The 23,841-nt window shown below is 45.5% G+C and overlaps 1 protein-coding gene across 1 annotated transcript in view; it reads right to left on the bottom strand.

The window, feature by feature from the left end:
- Positions 1-13,164: 13,164 nt before the first annotated feature.
- Positions 13,165-23,841, bottom strand: part of fgf11b (fibroblast growth factor 11b) — a 39,127-nt gene continuing 28,450 nt past the window's right edge. The window contains exons 4-5 of the mRNA XM_012829970.3: positions 15,519-15,717; positions 13,165-14,081 (exon numbers count right to left, since the gene is read on the bottom strand). Of these exons, the coding sequence (XP_012685424.1) occupies positions 13,948-14,081; positions 15,519-15,717 (333 nt within the window). The 3' untranslated portion in view covers positions 13,165-13,947. The remainder of the gene's footprint in view (positions 14,082-15,518; positions 15,718-23,841) is intronic.

Here is a 23,841-nt window from a genome sequence, read left to right on the forward strand (position 1 = left end):
TTATGCCGCCTAGGTCTGAGCTGCCAACTCTCCCGTTTTTCCCGGGTTTCTCCCGTTTTCTGATCCATCTCCCGCCGCCCTCCCGTTTTGTCATTTCTCCCGGTAATCTCCCGTATTTTACGAGGTACAAATGCATTTTATTAATAATCAAATCAAAATGTGTGTCAATGTTCTAAAGTTGCCAGATCATGTATGAAACGCAATCATGAGAGGCAACGCAACGCAACTGCGTCAGCCAATCAAATTGCCTTTAATGCAAAGACGACAACACAGGCTCTAGCCAATCAGATCACGTTTATGGTCACATCTCAAGAGCGCAAAGCTAAAAAAAAAAAAAGATGGCGGACCAAACTCCGTAGATGGTCGTATTTGTACCTAAAAGTTGTTTGTTTGACTTTCTTTTGCTTATATTTTTAGAAAGTTACCGAGAAATAGACACTGTACAATGTAAAAACCCCATTATTATAACTGATATGTCTGAGAGGATTTGCAAGTGGGGCCACCTATCATTCACTTTGAATGAGGATCCGTCAACCTTGACGGATCAACGTATTCCTACGCATATAGTGTGTGTACACAATAAATACACCATTTTCAACCAATTTGTCAATCTGACAAACCTACATTCTATTGCGCAGTTGATCTTTCTGCGCAGGCTATTGCTTTGTAGTCACCTAACTGAGCAAAGATTTTTATAAGAATTAAGTACATTCAGCATTTTTTAAGTAACCCTACTAATACGATGTTTGCAAATTTGTTCATACTGAGTAGTGACAAGGCTAGGGTGCTTGTTTCCTCAACTGAGACTTGATACTGATAAGCTGAGAGAGGAACTAACTGACTACCAGGTTGCAGACAGCAAGGAGTTACCTCAGGAACAGAGAGTGGACAGACTTTGGGGCCTTGTAGGGAAAGATGAGCGCTTCAGTCAGCTGGCTAGGCTGATAAAGGCATTGCTTTGCATTCCACATAGTAGCCTAATGCCTCCTCAGAGAGGACTTTCAGTATGGTAAAAAAAAATTGTTACAGAAAATAGAACTAGTTTGAATAACCGCACTTTGTGCGCTCTCTTATCTTGCAAAATTAACTTTACTAAGCCTGCTTCAAAGTACACCCCATCTAAAAAGACACTTAGGGCAGCCAAGTCAGCCACCTACATATACAACACTACAAAACAGTAGTTTTAAGACCTGTGCAAGTTACATTAACTGTTTATGTGATGTTTTTTTATGAATTATTTAATTTATTTTAATTTAATTATTTATTCTTGAATTGTTTTGTTGTATTAGAAAATTTCATTAATTGATAATAAGTTATTGCAATAGTTAGTTGGTCTAATAATAATGTTGATATATTGTTCAACATTATTGTCACTATGTTCATTGCACATACATAATAATAAATACAAAAACATTTTTTGTTAATAAATACAGTTATTGTGTATTTATTTATATACTGAAGACTACATAATATATAATAAATACATTGTCTATAAACACTTATATGCACAACATCCCTCAAAACCAATATTTGACCCCCCGGCCCCGCCCCTCCCGCCGCCGTCGCCGGGTTTTGCTACTCAAATGTTGGCAGGTATGGCCTAGGTGAAAAAACTCTCCGCTGAGGCATTTTGGATACTGTACAGTATGTGGAGAGGTGTTTCAGTTCAGTTCAGTTGGAGAATGGAATATTACACCGTTGACCCTATTTAACTCCGTCATACATGTTAGTGTGTGTGTGTGTGTGTGTGTGTGTGTGTGTGTGTGTGTGTGTGTGTGTGTGTGTGTGTGTGTGAGTGAGTGAGTTTATCAATGTGTGTGTGTGCTTGTCTGTTTGTGATGGGTGCCCTGATACTCCTTAATGCTATCAATGCAATATTTCATCTACACCTTATTTTTATCTTGGAATAGTTTCATGTCTGTCCTTCAGGTGCTCTGTGAGAGAGCTGCCTCTGCTGCCCTGTTGAAGGGGCTGACAGGAAGGGAGTGGAGCCAAGGCAAACCAGTCAAACAGGTTTACAGTGCGTCCCGTCACTTATACTGCTTTGGCTTCGACTTCTTCCAGGAAACCCAGACACACATGTTCACTCCCCACCCCCTCTCTCTCTATCTCTCTCTCTCACCCACACACACACAGTGAGAGAAAGAGAGAGAGAGAGAGAGTCAGATTCATGCATCCACAGTCCACATATTCCCTCATGCCAAGGTGAGGAATTTCACACACACGACCGCTTACTCTTGGAGGCTGCCAGAGACCGAGAGATTCTAATCGGAAGTTCTTCTCTGACTGTCAGTGTGAATATGGACTTCCTATAAATATTTTCAACATGGAAGTACAAAAGTAATCTTCTTCTTTTTTTTTATTGTTTCGGCCGTTGGCAGTACAGTACAAATGGGTGTGTGTCAATGTGCTAAATGAGAGAGAGAGCAAGAAAGAAAGAGCCACAGGCAGCAATGCCACCCACACAAATTATCTTGCAAACAAATACTGATGACTCACTCTATTGCTTTAAAAAAACGAAATTCAGTGGAGTGGTTTCAGGAAAACCAGTTGTTTTTGTTGCTTTGCACTGTATCAGCCTTGTCAAACACTTAAATGTACATCTCAAGTACTTTCTTTCAATGCACAATATCATGACATAAATACATTCTATTAGCAAATAGAATAAACTGTCTGTTTCTGAAATGTCTTTTAAAACATATTTCTGAGAGGAAATATGGTCCCAATGAACGTTTAGGGTGTATGGCTAATATTTCCTCTGTAAATCTCCTGAGAGGGCTTATGAAGTGATAGGAATGGTGTGTGTGTGCATATGGGATAAAAATAGTAACAGTATCACTCTAACATCACTCTAAGTTTCGTCAAAGGAAAATACCCTCCAACCCCATGACTCACACAGTAGTACTCACATACATTTTTGTCTCTGTAGTTGTATGTGTTTGTGTCTGTATCTGTGTGTGTGTGTGTGTTTACACGTGTGTGTGTGTATGAGCTTGCGTGTGGTCACATGCAAGTGTCAACCGATATTGAAACTACGCCGTGCCCACATTCGAGTAATAGGGAGCGACCAATGAAGGACAAAAACAAAGTTGACATGTGTGAATGTGCTCAGATAGGCAAGCAGGTTGAGACACACACACACACACACACACACACACACACAGACACACACACACACACACACACACACAGACACACGCACGCACGCTCGCACGCACGCACGCACGCACGCACGCACGCACGCACGCACGCACGCACACACACACACACACACACACACACACACACACACACACACACACACGCTCAAACAGCCCAGGACGGGCAGGAGAGCCCTCTGTTCTCACCTGGTGGTGGAGAAACACTGGATGCTGGGGACATAGAACCCTGGAGGTAAACCCCTGCCTGTGAGGTGTGTGTGCTGAGGAGACAAGAGAGGGCATGCAGGACAAGGGCTTTGTGTGTGTGTGTGTGTGTGTGTTAGGGAGAGGGGGGGAAGAAGCGATATTCATAAAGAGCTTTTTGTCAGTCCTGCCTTAGAAAAACTGTCCATGCTAATAGCTTTCTGAATGCATAACATCGCTAATGTGTGTCAGACTAGAGAGAGAGAGAGAGAGAGAGAGAAAGAGAAATACGGCCTCTTTCTGTTCTTTCTCTCTCCCCTTATCTCTGTTCTCTCTCTCTCTGTGTGTCTCTCTCACTCACACACACACACATTTTATTTCTCTCCTTAACATGCATATATATTCTGTCGCTCACCCTGGGTCTAACAATGAGGCACATTTACATTCTAATGAGGACATGAGTAGCAAACAGAGAGCGTTGAGCGGGAGAGGAGAGGAGGGGTGAAAAGAGGAGAGGATAGGAAAGGAGAGGAGGGGTGAGGAGAGGAGAGGAGAGGCGAGGAGAGTGTGCATGTTGGGATGAGATAAAGGTGAAATCAACACTGACATGAGCAGCCCCAGAGACACAAAGGAAAAGATGATGAAGGGCAAATAAGTCTTACCTTGAGCCTATTTCTGTGTGTGTGTGTGTGTGTCGGTCTGTCTGTCTGTCTGTGTGTGTGTGTGTGTGTGTGTGTGTGTGTCTGTCTGTCTGTGTGTGTGTGTGTGTGTGTGTGTGTGTGTGTGTGTGTGTGTGTGTTGGTGGTGGTTGGAAGTTGGCAGTCACATCCAAACCTGATGTTTTCATTGAGTGTGTAATGAATTCTCCTTCTCCTTCTCCTCTTCCTCCTTCTCCTCCTCCATCTTCTCCTCTTCCACCTTCTTCTTCTTCTTCTTCTTCTTCTTCTTCTTCTTCTTCAGTCTTCAAACAGCCGCTTTGTTTGCTAGCTGCACACTATACTTCTATCTGCTGCAAGTTAATTTTCTATGTCAGAATAATGTTGGTGCTGCTCAGTCATGTGTTTGTAGCAGTCACTCACTCATCTGCCCACATGGTGGCAGTACAAGACAGCATTTTGCTGCGCAGTGTGTTTGAACTCATAGAGTTTAGTAAATACACCAAAACTGAAGGGGTTCTTAGTGTGTGAGTCTTTCAGTGTGTGTGTGTGTGTGTGTGTGTATGTGTGTGTGTGTGTGTGTGTGTGTGTGTGTGTGTGTGTGTGTGTGTGTGCGTGAGTTGTGAGTGCATGAAGTTTGGGTATTTATTCTGACCCAGTGGAAAAGCCGTTTCTGCTCTGTGAGGGAGTACCTTGGATGTGTGGCCTTTGTTGGAATCCCAGCTGAGTGAGGCCACATTAGTGAGCTGAGTGAGGCCACATTAGTGAGCTCTCTGCCATGCACACAGAGCTCTGAGAGAGGCCTGACAAACATCCCAGTGGGGAATGAATATCCAAACGTAAAATGGCTGTGCTGAGTGCAAGCTCCTGAAAGTGTTACAGAGTAGAAAGCGAGAAGGCAGACACATTTTATGTTTTGAGTGAGTGTGTGTGTGTGTGTGTGTGTGTGTGTGTGTGTGTGTGTTTGTGGTGTCATGCATATAGATACTTGTGTGTGCGCGTGCACGTGTGTCTGTCTGTGCATCTGTGTGTACGTGTGTTTATGCACGCACACCCCGATGAGCACGTGCTCCAGCCAGCATGTGTGTGTGTGTGTGTGTGTGTGTGAGGTGTGATTTGTCAGGGAAGCCCCAGTTACACTTCTGTGTCCAGATGGCTCATGTAATGAGGAGTGTGAGAGGAATCCAAGGTGCATCTGCTGACACCACTGACCCGCCCCCTTCTCTCCCCACATCCCCTCCACCCCAGCCCACCACACCCCACCCCAGGCAACCGTCCTCCCACTCTCCCTCCCCAGGGGCGCAAATATGAATAATTTATGAATGAATTATTACTCTTAACAAGCCGTTTTTCTCGACCGTGAACACAGTGTCCCACGGCTGTGGAAAAGCCCCCGTTCTCTATTTATGGGCGGAAGCTTTCACTTACTGTGAGCGGATATTACACATACCATTCACAGATGAAGACGCTCGCTCGTTATTTATCATCATTTCATTGCAGCGCTTGCTACAGTAGACGCACAGCATGACGAAGGGAGGGGGAGAAAATGGAGACCAAGAAATAGTTGACATTCTTGCTCATTCCGCAGTCACAGTCTGTCAGTGTCTGTAGAAGTTTAATTCCCACCTGGAATATTAGCTCGCTGTCAATGACTGAACGAACAGGGGAAGAAAATTCATTGGAGGCATTCAATGTGTAAATGACACGCGGGATGAATCGCGCTAAGACGCCACATTGCGTGATTGAATCGCCGTTTTCCAGACGCTTAATGATGGCACACTATTAAGTGGCAAAAGGGCCGCAAGGAGGGCGGTCAATTTGTACACATCACTACCGGTGTTGACTAATGCAGTCATTTGTGAGGAGATGTGTGCTGGAACGCAAGTGGTCTCCTTCAGTCACCTTGAGGGAGGGGCGGGGGGGGGGGGCACCTGACACACAAGCAAATGAGGACGGGCAGACTTTTCAGCTGGCCGACTCTTCAGCTGCAGCCGTCACCCCTACCCCCAGCCTTGCACATTCATATACACACACGCACATATACATATAAATACACACAAACACATGCATGCATATTTACACCAACAGCTTACGCATGTGTCCAAATACACACATACTCATTTTGACAAAATACACACACACACACATTAACACACGTATATGTGCACGTGCACACACAAGCGACCCTCACGTATAATGCACAGTTTGTGTTTTCCATGAAATCCATCATCTGGTTAGCCCGGGCACCGGAGAGTGTCCGCGCCTCTGCGGCAGGCCTGCACTGGTGGGCAGGACGGTAATTGCTGCTATTCATCTCTCTGATGCGTTTGTTAATGATCTGCGGGGCTCGCTGGAAATGTCGGCTGATTATAAAGTTGATCAGACTGCGAGGCGGAATCTCTGCCGCGGGGAGGTGGTGGCACCGGCTCACACCTGAAATGGAAAAAGGGTTTTGCCGAAACCGCTGGTGGGGGGGGGGGGGGGGGGTAAGGGGGGATCGGGGGTCATCAGGCAACCCTCCCACAGAGACACGCGGGGCGCTCCGGCCATTCTGGTTCCTGCCAGGGCCGCTTTTGAAAGTGGCACTCTGCTTCTCTGCCAAGGCAAGATGAGGACGTTAAGCTGTGTGGATCTGTGATCAGAGAAATGTGTGGAAGGAAAACCTGGCACTCGGTAAAGTTAGATAGCTTTCATGAATGTGTGTTCAAATATGCCTGTGTGTGTGTGTGTATGTGTGTGTGTTGATATGTTGGTAAAAATAATAAATATAAATATGCCTATGTGTGTGTTTGTGGGGATGTGTGGTTGTGTATTAGTGGTTGAGTGTGTATAAAGCAGTGTGTGTGTGTGTGTGTGTGTGTGTGTGTGTGTGTGTGTGTGTGTGTGTGTGTGTGTGTGTGTGTGTGAGTGATCCACCAGTGGGGGCAGTCTCTGCCTGTCACCTGTCACTCAGTGCTCACCTGTGAGAACCTGCAGCTGCCTGCACCATCTGGATTTGCTGTTTCAGGTGCCCCGCATGGTAATTAAGCCTGAGCTGTGACACACACACACACACACACACACACACCACACACACATGCACACACACACACACAGTTGTACACATATACTCATTCATACAGACTTGCTCACACATACACATACACAAACTCTCTCTCTCTCTTTCTCTCTCTCTCTCTCACACACAAAACATAAAAAATCATGGATATTTTTGCAATTGTGCCATTACGCATTTCATGATTAGTATTGTTCATATCAACTCAGGTTATTCACCCTTTGGTGCATTGGAGTGTATGGAATAGATTTGTGTAGAGATGCCAAACATTATTGTATGAGTACACACACACACATACACCCCACACACACAAGCACATACACATGCTGTCTATAAGTTCACAAATATCATCCTTACCCCATAAGCAGAGAGATCTAAACCTACTAAACCTCACAACTCAAGAACACCCAAGACACCACTTACAATCATACAAATATATTGGTTTGTTTTATTCAATAATATTCCATAATAAGACACCTTCTCTCTCTTTATATATATATATTTCCCTTTGTTTTGTTTTAGAAACACAAATCTGTCAGGAAGGAAGGAAGAGAGAGAGGGCTCAGATAATATCACTACATTCAGAGAATGAGTTCCCCTCGCTCTCTGGAGAAGTCGCTAAGTTATGGTGCATGCATGCTTTCACTGAGGTCCTGTTGGGGACCATAAGCGGCCCAGAGTTTTTTTTGTTGCCGCGTCGACGGCCATGGCTGCCCTCGTTGCTGGTTGTCTGAAGTCATTGCTTTTTTTTGCGAGCGTGTTGTCCTTGCTGACAGTTTGATTTTCTCCTCTTTTCTTTAGGTTTTTTTTTTGGGTGGGGAGAGTGGTTACCCTTTGCCGTTGTCACGTTGCGCGAGTCCTCGATGCTGGCAGCAGGCTGTAGTGCACAGGATTCTGGCTCCATCTGTGTGCCAGTGAGTCCCATGGTGGATGTTGAAGAGTTTTTTTTTTTTTTTTTTTTTGGAGTGGCTCTTAAGCAGCCTTGAGCTGAGCAGTTTGTGGCGGTGCTGGGGGGCGGGGGGGAGCAACTCCTGCCAACATCTGTGTTCATTTGCTCATTATTCTTGTTGGAAGGGGCCAGGTTTCAGGGCCCCCTTTGTCTTAGACTCTTAGAGCCATGCCCAATGGAGGAAGACGTAGAAGCAATTTTGGAAGACGAGATAAACAACAAATAATACAACAACAACAACAACAAGTAGCATGGGACTGTTGTTGGAAGACAATTCAGGTGCAGAACATTTGAGTGACAAGTCATGGCATTTTGTTATAGTTTTGTGTGTGTTTATTTTTTGATTATTGTTTATTTATTTTTTTTGGACTGAGCTGGTGCATTGCATGTTCTTTCCTTCTGCATGTTGGACTTCCTGTAAATCATTTATTTGTGTTTTTATTGCACAGAATTCTGTTTCGGGAGGAAGCACCTTGCATGAGCATCTGGCAGGTTAGTTTGCCCTGGTGTGTCCGGATCGCCACACCACACAGCGTTGCTTTTCATTTCGTACGCACTTTTCAGAGAGGAGCACTTGGAGGGCACCTCTCAGGAACAATCTTCATCACGAAAAAAAGGGCAAATTTCAAGAAACTATATGAAACCATTACAACTTCACTGAAAAATGTCATTCACAAAGACATAGCAATGTTTAAAAAAATATCAATACAAGACCTCACAATTTCTTTATATCATATATTTATATATATATTAATTATTAGATACTTATATTAAACCAGGGACGAGGAAGCACCATTCAAACAGTAATTATGCTGTTCATCAAAACATTTACCCTGGGTTTCATATCAGAAAAAAGCCCTCAACCATTTATAATAACAATCATTTCATATATTACCACTACCCACGTACACAACAGCTCAAACACGTTTGTCCACAGCAGGCCGAATATACTTCCATTATACCTGGCAGCATTAGTTGTTATCATGTATTTTTTCTCCCATGTGATAATTTCCCTCAGCCTGATTCCATGGGATGCATAGCTGGAGTTATTTCCTGTCATCCAAACAATTTTTCACTTGTCAAATGAAATATGGAACGTGGGGAAGACTGATATTATGGATGGGCCAGACCTGACCTTGAGGCTTGTACTACAGACATTCTTTTAAAGAAAGGCTTGGAATATTAACAAAAATAAAACCATTCCTGATGGGTGTTTGTATCAACACGCACGCACGCACGAACGCACGAACGCACGAACGCACGCATGCACGCACACACACACACATACACAAACACACACACACTCTCTCTCTCTCTTTCTCTTTTTCTGTTACTTTATCATAGTAGACATTCTATGTAAGGACGGTAGAGGGCATAAAAACTGGTGTGCCGTATTTGACAGCCAGGGTCGATTGAGTGGGATGTCTGGTGATGTTTAGGAATGTGTATGAAACTGGGATGGCAGAGCGAGAGGTGGCACAGGGAGAGAGTGAGGAAGAGAGAGAGAGAGAGAGGGAGAGAGAGAAAGAGCCTGAGAGGGGGTGAGAGGGGAGACAGACCCCTCCTCTGGAACACTCACCCAGCAGTGGTTAGCCGTGGAGGACTCCACAGGAACACCCAGAGAGAGTTCATTATCAGCCAGCGCGCTCGGCCTCCTCAGTTGCACAGGGAAATTATTGCTCTCAATGCTGGACTATTGCGCTCCAGTTTGGCTTTTATTGAGTCTATCGATCGTTCCCTCCCTTTTTCCTCACCCTCTCTCTCACTCGTTTGCTCTCTCTCTCTCTCATACCCGCTCTCATTCTCACTCACAAACACTCACACACACACACTTTCTCTTCCTCTCTTTCTCTCTATCACACACACACACACACACATACACATACATTTTCTCTTCCTCTCTCTCTCTCTCTCGCTTTCTCTCTCACACACACGCACACGCACACGCACACGCACACTGCTGGAGGGAAGGTTAATGGCCAGTGGACACACAGGACAGGGTTTGGGGAGATTGCTCAGGAAATGGAGCGTGACTTCAGAGCGCACAAGAGGGGGCGCGTGTGAACCACATTTGTCCTTGTGTTTCGCAGCACCTCCTCCGCCTAGCCAGGTAGCACCCCCCCCCCCCCCCCCCCCCCTGCCGGGCCCCAGAGAACCCTCTCTGCCTCCCAGTCCGCTCTGTCACCCAGAAAAGGACTTGGCTCTCCTTGCTGCTACGCTCTCAGTTACGAGCACAAGGCATTGCTTAGCCTTGACTTTGTTTCCCCCTCAGTGGTAGCGTTTGCTATGCATAATTCATTATTGTAATTACATCTCCTTCATACATCTTCTCACATCTTCTTCTCCGTCATCTCACCTGTCAGAAATATACAATTCATCCTCCCTTTCACAGAAATTTGTCCAAACAATCTCTCTTTCTTTAAAGTATCCCTACACTTCAAATCTTTCCAGTAGTACAACCCCGCAACAGCGGGGCTACAACAACCACCACGTGTACCTCTGGTACCCCTCTATCACTTGTCACATACCCTCCTGTCTACAATCGCACACCTTCTGACAACTTCCTCAAAACATTCAGCGACATTCTCTGACCTTTTTCTACTTTCACAGAACATTTTGACGACATTCTAGAACGTTTGTCTAATATCTCTATCCCGGTATAACCGGTGTTTTTTCCTTTGATAATGTTTTGCAAGCAGCTTGCAGTCATGTGGTGCACACAGGCATGGGGACAGCCTTGTTTGGAGTGTGTGAAGCACATACACACACACACACACACACACACACACACACGTATGAGTGCTGCCATTCTTATTGACACCCTAAAGCACAGTGCCAAAGGTAGTTCACACGTCTCAAACCTCTCTGTTGGGTTGCCCTGACAGCAGAGCCGCCACAGCATGAAAAAAAAAAACAAGAAAACAAGGTCACGCTGTGCCCGGGGGCCAATCAGAATGCAAGCAGTCAGACAGGAAGTGGCTGCAGGGCCTGATGTTACCACGCAGGCCATAGTAGACTCCCTAGACTCCCAAATGCATTTTTTTTTTTTTTTTTTACTTCTACTGGGCAGAGCAGGGAAAAGTCCTGGAAGATGTCAACCTGTCAACGTACACAAACAAACCACACACACACACACACACACACACACATACATACACACACACACACACACACACATACACACACACATGCACATACACAAACACACACATACCCACACACAGACACACAGACACACAGAGACACATGCAGCCACATACTGCAGAGTTGACTCTTTTGTTTGGATTGGATAAGGACAGTGAGTGGATAAGCAGCACAACCCCTTCAGAATAATAAACAGCCTCTCTGTGGCTCAAGCGCTCCCCTGCTTGCTTTGAAGTCACGCATTAACTTCTGGCTTCATGGCAATGATGGCTGCCCAGGGATAAAATAGAAACACCACAGACAACCCTGCTGAGTCAAAAAAAGACAGAAAACGAAAACAAACAAGAAACCAAAGGAAATGAAATAAGACAGCTAGGGAAGGGATCATGGACACATTTGACACAGTTAAGGCCTTTTAAAATATGAGGGCTAACCAAGTAATAGCCCCGGGGTCACTCTTTCTTTCACATTAAACGGTGGGGTCAGCCTTTAAATGGAGAAGAGGGGCATGAATTTTGAGAGGAGGTGGCAGTTTGAGTTTGACAATCCCCAGCCGTGGGATGAAGTGATGGGCGGGCGGTGTGGGGGTAATAAAAATGCACAAACCATAATCCTCCCCAGCTGCATTTAACATTCACCAGCTACTCAGCCAGCAGCAGTGTTGCAGATAAAAGCTCCACTCTGAGGAGCCTGAAAAATCACACCAGATGCAAAGACTGCAGCGGACGCCTCCAAAAGCGCCACCACCGCTAATGCTAATGCTAATGCTATCATCGCTAATGCTGCTGCTGCTGCTGTCGCTACCACCTTTCCCTCTGCTGTTGTGTGAATAATTTAAGCTGTCATGACTGAACTCCACACAAATCCCCTGATAGAATTCCTTCAAAGGCAAATGGAAGGGAAAAAGAGAAGAAGAAAAATAAATAATAATAATGAAAGAAAAAAGAAAAAAAAAAACCACCTGTCAATCTAGAGCTGTGTTTTTTTGTTTTTTTTGGCTGCTCCACTATCTCCTCAGCTAGAAAAACAGTATGGAGACAGAGGGGGTTGTGGTGAAAAATATGTGTTCCTTTCTAGTCTTCTGTGGTGTGACACAGTTAAATCCCACCCTAATAATACTCCTGATGAGGGGGGGGGGGGAGTGGTGGACCTAAACCTGAGGCGCTTTGAGCAAGTGCAACCTGAATTCCCTCCGCTGATATTTGGCCTGGAAGAGTGATGACTTATTGCTTTGTCCCTTGTAGACATCACAGCGACACTACTGGCTTCACACTAGCAAATGTGGCGTGGAATCACTCTTATAGATTCCCTTTCTAATAATTTTGTTCATTTTTGAATAACACCTAAACCTGAAGAAAGGAAGTATAGAATCAAACAAAAAACAGATATACAAATAAAGGTAAACATACTCCGGGTGTATCAACCCAGGGTCACATGTAAAAGACTGATGGTTAGATGTTGTTTCTTTTTGTTGTTGTTCTGCCCAATGACATTTTTCTGACCAATATAACTGGTTCCTCTGGCTTGTGTCCAAATGAAATCAATCTTCCCACTGCTGTCCAATAGAAATAGATCCTGTTCAAGCTGTCCAATAAAAATTGATTTTCTCTGCCCCTCCTCTACCGTCTGTGCTCTGATTTGCTCGGTGTTTTGTTGGTGGCTGGTCGGACAGTGGAGAACTGGCGTCGCCACGGTGATAATAGTAACTCACAGAGGGAGGAACAGACCAGCAGAGGTTTAATCTAATGATTATGACACACACACACAAACACACACACATACACACACACACCCTCCACACACACACCCTCCACACACACACCCTCCAGACACACACACACACCCTCCACACACACACACACACACCCTCCACACACACACACACACACACACACACACACACACACACACACACACACACACACACACACACACACACACACACACACACACAGTGCCTCTGTCTCTCTCTCCACCTCACACACACACACACACACACACACTAGCACATACACACTCTCTACCACACAAGTTTATTGACACAAAACCCATCTGCATTCATGCAGAGCACATTCACACATCCAGGGAGGTTAGGGTTGGGGGGGGGGGATCAGCAACTAAATAATGCGTGCAAAATGGCAATGAATGATCTCTTGACACCAAAGACTCTTCAGATCATCACTGAGCTTTCACTTCACCATCAATTCCCTGGCTTGTGTACACTTATTGAATTTTCAGACTTGTCAGTAAGATTAAATGAATATAAAAAAGGAAAAGAAGAGAAAAGAATAGAAAAACAACAAAAATGTTCTCCTGTTGTCTGAGACAGAAGAAACGGAACCAGGCTATAGACCTGTGCTGGGTGCTGGAGAGCGCTGGGAGGTGCGGTGCAGGCATTGGGATGGAGGGGCCAGGGCACAGGGCAGACGAGTTAGAGTGAGTGACAAGAGCAAGGGAGATCGGACGGAGTCTGGTGTCTGTTCTGCGGGGCCTCATAGGGCCTGGGTGCTGCTAGCCTGCTCCGGGCGGAGATCTCCACGGCAACGGGGTTGTCTCTTTTCATCTCTCTCCACCGCCCGTTCTCGGTTGACGTTGGCTCGGTCCTGGTGACCTTCTTTCGTAGCGCCTGGTTGCCCCACGTGAGGCCAGCGCATCTCCCGTTGTTTGGCCGCTGCTGCGGTTGCCGCCGCCACTGCTGCTGCTGCTGCTGCTGCTGCTCCTCCTACCTCCCAGTGCATCGTGGGAGATTGAGTTTCTCTGTGTCACTGCTGCCCCTACCCCTGGCCAGGGGCCCCTGTGTTATGATGCGTCTGCTTTGGGGGCCTCTTTCTTGCCGTTCTGTTTCGATGGCGTGTCAGACGTCTTCACCGTCTTGCACGGAGGGCTCAGCTCGCCGACCAGCTGGTGCAGCGAAGGCTCCTTGTACATGGCGACTGTGGAGAGGACAGAGGAGCAGGAGAAGGGCATCGTTTTAGGACATCGTCATACCAAGTCCCTAAATCACCGTCAGCCTATGCTGGTCTAAAACCCATTGTATGACCACTGAGGAAGGAATGTGTTAACCACTGTAAGCATAGCTTTGTTTAACCTGGGCTCAGTTTCCTGCTGAAATACAATGTGAGGTACTTTTTGGTTTACTGAAATAATACTCAATACACCATAAGTACCCATAAGTAAATTAGCAATGTGGTTTATGTGCCTCTTCACAAACACTAGCATGCATTTGTGCATTTTAGTGGTGTGTGCCAATATGTGGTGCTGGGTGTAACCTGTACTCATACTGATACATGGACACTCGTTGATACTCACCGTTTTCTCAGGTGGACAAAATGAAGTACATGATTATAATACCCTGGGACACGTCAAGGGGAAAATAAATGGATGTAAACAAACAACAGAACCTCTGTTGTTGCCAGTCAAATCAATGTCATCAGTGAGGGAAAAGCCACTGATTACCTCATCGCCATCGTCATCATCAGCTTATAAAATGAGGAAAGTTGTTTTCACAAACACAACAAAACATTTATCATGTATTGTCATCGTTGCTGGTTTGGCCAAATTTGAGCCCCATATGGGGAAATTATGTTGATGTGGCTTGATACAAGAGCTGAGCTGATTTGCCCCCCACCACGTCAGTTTTACAAACAAAGCATTTTGTCTGGTTCCCAATGTAAACATGCAGTCATGCATGCAAATGTTTTATTTAACTGTGGCTTCTCACGCGGGTGAGGGCAGCATCAGCATGGAGTGCAGTTCTCATTATTTCATGTTTGCGCTGGGCCAGAATTTGCAAGATTGGCCGTCAGTCACCTCTCCGATTCAATAAAGGTCAGCCGTAAAATGCCACTTTAGCATACATTGTGATGGGAATGTTTTAGCCACGCTCTTGCGCTAAAATGTTTTGTTCCGAGAGCCGGTTGGCTTTTACCTCAGTGTTTGCAGTTGTGATTTGTCACATTAATCTTGATCAGTGTTGTTTGGAGGGCACACGTTTTTATATTCCTTGTGCTGTAAACACAGTGTTAGCCTTCGCCAAAGCCACAAAATGAGAACAAAAAACCTCTCGCAAAGGGTGATTAACTATTCATGACTTCCGCTTGACTTCGAATTTCTGCCTAACCTCTGCAGCCAACCTGCGATTAACGCTTGCACAGCCAGGTGCAGCGACCATTACAGCCAATTAATGCTTCCAAACGATCAATTAATCGCATCAAAGGCTCCACATAAACCCTTAGCGCAGACAGCAATCCCCTAGGCGGCTGGAGGGTCGGAGCTTTCTCCTCATCCTACCCCTCACCCTCCACCACCACCACCGTGGCTAAACGACTCGAGCGGAACCACAACCGTGCGTCACCGCCGGGGAGCCTGACCTTCAATGACTTTGGGCAGGAAGTGGGCGGCACCCTTGGTCTTCTTCACGCGGTTGCCCTTCATGACCCGGCCGTCGCGGTTGATGCCGATGTACCACGAGCGGCCTGACTGGCTCTGCCTGTACAGCATGGAGGAGTAGGTGACGTAGTAGTTCTCAAACACGCTCTCTTTGAAGCGGCACTCCGGGTTGAAGTGTTCCTGAAAAACAGCAGCAGGAGACGAGGGAGGGAGAGAAACACACACAATGAAACACACACCACATAAATGAAAAGACAAAATGCAATGAAGTGCAGCATGGCAAACTGTTGTGCACTGTAAAAAGGCAAGGTAATGTTTTTGGTAACACTTTACTTAAACCCTGTGTTCACAAAGCATTATAAACCCAAAAAAGGTTATATAGTATCCATGCCTCGTAATGATGATGACATAAGTATGTATAATTAATTATCTATACATAGTGATGACTGCACTCATAAAGTATTACAATGTGATAGTATCACGCCTTACAGATCAGAATGCATTATAAAGCTTCTTTTACCTCTTGATAATGGCACTGATGACATGCTATATGTTAAATGCTGTTTACCAAATGCTCTTCAAGGAGCCATATGTGACTTTCATAATAGTTGTGTACGGCTTCTACTACAACATCATAACATTTTATGAGTGAAGTCATGTCTATTTATAAATAGTTATATAGACTTATGTCAGTCGCTATAATACATAATGAATACTTTATAATCATTTATAAATGTGTTTATAATGCTTTATGAATACTGAGTTCAAGTAAAGTGTTACCATGTTGTTATACAGTGAATTTGTGATGAAACTCATTAAGGAGCTCCATCAGTGATATATTCCAATTATTTAATGAAGCACACCTTCATGGAGTCCATTCAAAATATTTCAAAGGGATGAGCTGTTTTTTTTTATTCCAGGAAGTACTGTTTACCTATCTAAAATGCAATTACACACATTTGCCCACAACCATGCTAATCTTACATGTGTGAGCAACATACATAGGCAGGCTCATGGGATCGCAGGGCGATGAAGAGATGCCCAATTACTCGGGGAGACAGATGAGCCCAGGGAGAGTTGGCAGGGGAGATTGAGATTCCTCTCATATTTGTGTTTCTTTGAAAGCGGAAGTGGGAGAGTCCCGGGGGGGTGAGCGTGGGAGATTACTCCACACACAGCGGCCGCATTCATTAGCATCTCTGATAAACTTAACGCCGTCCCCAAGGTACGCCAAACAGAAGGGTTCTCACATACACACACACACACACACACACACACACACACACACACAGAGAGAGACAAACTCACAGGCAAACTCAACGCACACATGTTGTACACAGACATACCCCACTGTGCAGTGAATTTATAGAAATGTGACAGATCACATCGAAATGTGAAAATACTCAACAAAACACACACACACATACAAAAGATGCAGGAATAAATTGGTGTGGTGTAACTAAACCTTGACTGCATGGTGACTGTGGAAGTGCATCAGTCAGCTGGGAGCACAGATAGCAGTCTGACTTCTCTTATGCCAGTGCCTCATCATCCTCATCGGTTATATCACCCCCTTCACTGTGACTCACTGCCCTGACAGTTTCCAACAGACTCCCCAACACGCCTCCTATACGCCCAACCCCCCCCCCCCCCCCACAGCCAGATCCGCATCAGGGCCAAAACTGAGCCATCTCAGCCAACGTCTGGGGCCGCCATTACTTCCCAGCCCGACCCTCACAGCCCAGCCTTGCCTAGTGACAGTAACCGCGAGCGACAAGTATGCATCTCTCTTAGTCATCCACGGGGTCCTTTCCTTGTCAGAGAGCAAACCCAATCTACAGGATTGATTTAGTGAGCGCAACAGGCCTGAAACAGCTGACTGAAGGCTTTTTTTCCCCTCCTTTCTCTCCTTCCTTACATCCTTCTTTCCCTCCTTCATGCCAAGCTGGAAACAAGCAGGGACTGAGGCTGTTGAGAAACAGACAGGACACTGGCATATTCGAAATGTCCAGAACAGAACTTAACAACCCCCCCCCCCCCCCGCACAGTCATGTCTCCAGTAGCGTCCTGGGGGGACGAGTCCATCTCGGGCTCCTGACAGCTCAGAGGCTCTCAGTCACTCTAACGCGTGTGGGGTGAGGGGTGGGGTGAGGGGTGGAGCGAGGGGTGGAGTGGGGAGAGAAATGAGGGGAGTTGGGCTCGGCTCGGAAACGAATCAACCGGGAGACGCGCGAGTGGCGGGTGACCCCTCTGTGATGAGTGTGTGACTGGTATGGTGGCGGTGGTGATGTGGCCCACGTTTCTTGCTAATGGCTGGCGCTAACTGAGCAAGGTCATGACCTTAGCACCGATCCCGGGCTACACCCGTGGCGCAGCTTCGGGGGTGGGAGGCACTCTGTATTAAACCAAAACTGTCTGATTGAAGCACAACATGGCTCCCGCTGATCTCCCTGCAGCACAGTGGTGTCTGGTGAAACGCCACAAGGACAAAATCATCAGCAATGACAGAACGTTACAAATCAGGCAAACCAGATAACGTGCATGTCACCAACATTCCATTTGCTTCTGTTTGGAATTTGCAATTTGGAATTAAAAAATAATAAAACTCAACTAAAAACTAACACTAATTACAATGATAAAAATGTAATCTTTTGCTTGTGACTCATTGACTGATTTTGGCAGCATTCCCCTCTCTCTAATGCTCTCTATCACTCTCTCTCTCTCCCTCTCTGCATCTGCCAGCACAATGAATTCTAATGAAACCGGGAGAGAGAGGTAATATCCGGCCTCCGTGCGGAGAATCCTGAGGACCAGGAGCAGCCTTTTATCATGCGGCGCGGTATTCCGACCTTCCCTTCGCTCCTCCTCCTCTTCCTCCTCCTCCTCCTCCTCTCCCCCTCCCTTTTGCATCGGTGTCTGATTACATCTCCTCTACCTGCTCCATAAAGGCCGTACCTCCGCCTTTGTCCGCCATGCTACTAAAACAGGATAACTGCCTCTTAACCTCCCTCTCTCCCTCCTTCTCTCTCTCTCTCTCTATCTATCTCTCTCTCTCCTCCTCCTCCTCTGCCTCTCCCTCTCCCTCAGCTTTGGCTGCCTTCTACAGTGCTACACCCTCTAGGGAGTGCCTGTGCAAAGAGTGGAACGTCGTTCTTCCTCTCCTATAAAAAAGAAAGGAAGAAAAGGGAAAAAAAGACAAACACAAAATGGGGCAAATTTTAAGTGCATGTGACATCCCCTTTTTCCAGCGGAGAGGGGCATAATCGTCTTCATTTTCTGCTAAAATCAGTACAGTCACTGCCAGTGTTTTCATCAGAGGGGGAGAGGCTGACTCTGGCAGGAGACGCGGCTTTGATCTCCTCCACCGATCTCCTCCACCATCGAACTCCCGGTGAAATAATGACCTTGTCTATCAAACGCGCAGGTTCATTAAATTTATAATTCACACGTACACCGCTACCATTTTGAATGGTCCAGCTGAATTAATTACAGTGACTGACCGGCATCGCATTCTCTTTCAAGTTTGTGTGATAGAAGTCTGAGACAAGAGCACAAAGCACCTAAAGCAGCTATATCATTAATAAGAATTAGGCTTTAATGGAGGAGAAGCAGATGAGGTAAGTATCTTAAACCGTAACTCAGAAGCATTACATTTCATACAGAATGTGTCTTGGTGAATGGAAGGAGAATTAAACATATGCGTAGGTATTTTCTCTCTTTCAAAAGCACTTTTTTTACTTTCCTTGCCTGTATCATGCTGCAATGAATCCTACCAGACAATGATTTGCTGCCATTTCCTGAATGTTGTGCAGATGTCGCACCCGTTATGTCACATTACGTAAGTCAGTAATGCCTGGATGGACAATAAGTATCAGTAGGGGTTAAAAGAGGATGAAAGAGATCAAGCTGTCTGCTAGCATAACTGCTTGGGAAGCCATAAAGGTCCCTGGCAACACACACACGCACACACACACACAGTGCTACTCTTAATACAGACAGTGGCACGGCCTAATGGAGTGGGTGGGGCTGTAGGGGGAGGGGGTGTTGTTCACAACCAATGGATGAATCTGTCTTCTGTTTGAGTGACAGGCAGAGGACCTCTGTCAGTATAATTCTGCTTTAGAATGTTAGTCGCTGACATCTAGCGTGACAATGACAGGATGACACATCCCTCAGTGCGCTGTTACTGGCAGTCCCAGTCATGGTGCAAATATACTTAATAGGAAAAAGAGAGAAATATATACAGTGTGTGTGTGTGTGTGTGTGTGTGTGTGTGTGTGTGTGTGTGTGTGTGTGTTTGCATGCGCCCTTGGGCATATGTATGTGTGTGCATAGGTATGTGCGTGAGTCTGTGTATATTGGTGAAAGGAGTCCTTAGGGGTGTGTGTCCTTGTGCTGTGTAGATAGGAATGTGAATGTGTGAGTGTATTTATGTGTGTGTGCAAGAATGTGTGTGTTTGTGTTTGTGTGCGTGTGCGCCTGGTATTGTGCAAAAGAAAATGACAATGGAAACGTTTGACTTATTCATGTCAGGAGAGCTGTATACCTCCAGCCTGTGCCCTGCTTTGTTCCACTTTCTCTCGAACAATGTTTTCCTGCCCTTTCTGCCCTGTTTGCTGGGAACGATTATATCGCACTGTTTATGTCCCCTGCATCTCAATACCACCCAGCATGGAGCACGGAGCACAGAGCCAGCAAGGAATGCAGCAGCATCTAGCAGTGGAGGATACACATACCTACACGCATATACACACACACACACACACACACACACACACACACACACACACAGAGTCATAGACACACACACACACACACACACACACACACACACACACACACACACACACACACACACACACACACACAGTCATATACACAAACACACACACACACACAGTCATATACACACACACACACACACACACACATGCACACACACACACACACACACACACACACACACACACACACACACAGTCATATACACACACACACACACAGTCATATACACATTACACACAGGCACACACATCAGCCTTAAGTCAGAAAAGATCTGACCAGATTATGATCGTAAGTGATCAGAGTCTTTAGTCTGATCAGAATGCACAGAACGGAAAATACAGTGGGGTGGAAAAGGCTGGGCAAACTTTCAACTGTGTCAGCCACACCCATTCTGAATTACAGACAAACACAAGTACACACAGATATACTCACATGCATACACAAAACACAAACCCATAAATATCCTCTCTCACACACACACACACACACACACACAGCCACTTCCAACACATACAACTCCAATTGCACACACCTCCACCGCACCCCCACCCTCCATGCACCCCCCACCCCCCTTCTTTGAGCCCAGGAGGGTTTTTCCGGAGCACACAGATGATAAAGTGGGTCAGGACAGGACCGAGCTCTATTTTTATCGGGGAGCCATTTTCCTGGGGCCGACCACAGGTAGCCAAGCCTCCTGCCTCCCTGCAACAGCAGACCAATGACATGGAGTTTCCCCTCTGTGCACGCTCCACCCTCCTGGCCCCCAGGGGGCCCTACTGAGCTCACGCCTCGCTGATCATCACAGCCTAGATTTTTGCACAAAGGCACCTGAGAGGAAGATTATGGGACGTTTTGTGGGCAGTAAATGAGCACTGCCGAGGATGATGGAGTCTATTCGGATTTCTCAAGTGTTTTATTACTAAGCTTTCATTAACTGTGTGTGTGTGCGAGTGTGTGTGTGTGTGTGTGTGTGTGTGTGTGTGTGTGCATGTGTGTGTGTGTGTGTGTGTGTGTGTGTGTGTGTGTGTGTGTGGGTGTGTGTGTGTGTGTGTGTGTTTGAGAGAGTGTGTGTGTGTGTGTGTGAGTGACAGAGAGAGAGAGAGAGAGAGAGAGAATATAGTGGATTTCGTTTCCAAAATGGAATCAGCCCAAATTATAAGTGGTAATGTAATGAGGGTTTTGACACTCCTCCTTTTAAAAGGGTTTCTTTGATTTGCTTTTCCAAGTACGTTATGTACTTTTACAGTTATGTTGAGAGAGCATATTTGAATGGCATTCGGCCAGAGGAGACTAGAACTAAAAAGCAAGAGAGGGCAGAGAGTGAGGGAGTGAGATAAAAGAGAGAGAGAGAGAGAGACAGAGGAAGTGAGAATTAGAAAGAGAAAGAAAGTAAAGAGGAGAATGGCTTTAAAACAGGGTCTTCTCCCACAGGCGGTGTCCTCTGAATCGCTGCTGTCACACAACTCTCATCCTCTCCCTTTCTCCTTCTCCCTCCCCCTCTCTCTCTTCCTTTCTCCCTCTCTCCCTCTTTCCTTTCCTCCCGTGCTGTGCTGTTGGTGACAGTGATGGGCTGGTTGTCACCAGTGCGAAACATTTGTCTGCTCTGTCACTGATGTCCTCTCCAGAGGAGTGAGCCTCCCTGTGCATCTTTAATGAGGGGATCACACACGCACACATACTTCCACACACCCACGCACAGACTCACGAGTGCATACAAACGCACACAAGCACACACACACACACACACACACACACACACACACACACACACACACACACACACACACACACACACACACACACACACAGAGCACGAATCGCTAGCGTAGCCATGGGTGTGCCTGGATGTGCCTGTGCCATCTAAATCTAAAGCTGGCACATCCAGCCAGGATCGTCGCGACAGGACCGTCTCCCCCTTTTTTATGTCAGCCTGACCACTTTGAGAGACTGCTTATGTGTCGTAGCCTAGAAACAAAAGATTCAGCTCTAAAATGATACGCCCATTCTTTAGACCAGTGTTCAAGCCGTTCACACTGTCTCAAAAGGTGCTTTAGTCGTTAAGTCAGATGTTACAAAAATTTAGAGTCAGACAACAGGCACGTTTTTTAAACCAGAGCTCAAGTCGGTCAAACGGTGCAAATAGGTGCAAGTTAAATATTATTTTTCCGTTACTGTCTTAGTTGTAGTCAGATTTGTTCACAACATGAATATAATATTTCTTGCACTTTTGTCCCTCTGAAAAGCCCAGATGGGACTGTTTTGTTTAGGACAGGTTTAGACCCAGGGGTATTCCAGGAAGCTGGATTGTCAGCTCACCTGTGAAAAATAGTTGGCTATAGTTTTCAATCTGAATTTATAAAACTAAACTTGAATATATTCAGGGTCAATTAGTCATAAGTATTGATTATTGCTATTTATTAGAAACATGTTCAGAGAAATTGTTGCATGAGTTTCCTGGCTAACTGGACTGATGGACAGTGAAGTATGTAGCTACGGTTCAGTTTGTCCCAGCAGATTAATGGGTTGTTAACTCTGACAACTGGCTAGCCAGTAACTTAAACATAAAGAGTCTATTTAGCTTGCTAGGTGTAAGGAATTCACGTAAATTGTCTGGCTGCTACGGTTATCTCCTACACTGTCATCTGTTTTTAACGTGTTTAATGCATAAACGGCATTGTATGTAATATGGCTATTTAGGTCTGACAGTGTACAAAGCTTTGGCATAACATAAGATGTAGCCAAGGCTGTAGATTAAAAAGAACAATGCTAGCATACTTTTCTCTGAAGGAGATTTGCTTAAGTTTCTTAATGCACGAGTAGACCTCAGTCTCCACAGATAGGCCTGTGACTTGCCTTCCAAAATATCTTCTTACATTATTCAGTAATGTGTCCACACACACACATTTATAATTATTACAATTCATATAAAATTATTTGTATTTATTCTGTACTTTTAAAAATAAAAGATTCACTTGAAAAGATACCCTTTGCAGATGTGTAGACGTGGGCGTCAGGAGGAAGGGTTAGGGGGTCCATGCTCAGACATTTTTCTTGGGGCCCCCAGAGTCCCTTGAAACACCCCTGCACCCGGCATACTCATAAAAATGTATTAGCAGCAAATTACAAAAAGTCTTCTTTCTATTTCTTACTCACTATTGAAATTAAGACTTCCTGTCCCTTGTAATGGATGGTAGTGGTGTTGGCGCAGAAGCTGCCTTTATGCAATTCAATTGGTCAGTGACAGACCACGGCAAGCTAGCCAGCTAGAGATTAATTAACAAAGCAATGCTGTCAAAAGAAAGCTCTCTGAGTCTGGACAAGTTTTTTAAGACACCATGCATAGAGAAAGAGGAACAGACAACAGCTGTCAGGAAAGAGCCGTCTACGTTTGTGATTACCCTCGCCATTAGATAATCTGATAGCTCAGTGTTCAGCGGAGCAGATGTTCAGTGAGTATACCATTGTAGTCGCCACAGGTCTGACATTGCTTTTATGCAACAGTTGGGCTATAATGTTATT

This window comes from Clupea harengus, chromosome 8 (genome assembly GCF_900700415.2).
Source record: "Clupea harengus chromosome 8, Ch_v2.0.2, whole genome shotgun sequence".
In the NCBI taxonomy this organism is placed as follows: Eukaryota; Metazoa; Chordata; class Actinopteri; order Clupeiformes; family Clupeidae; genus Clupea; species Clupea harengus.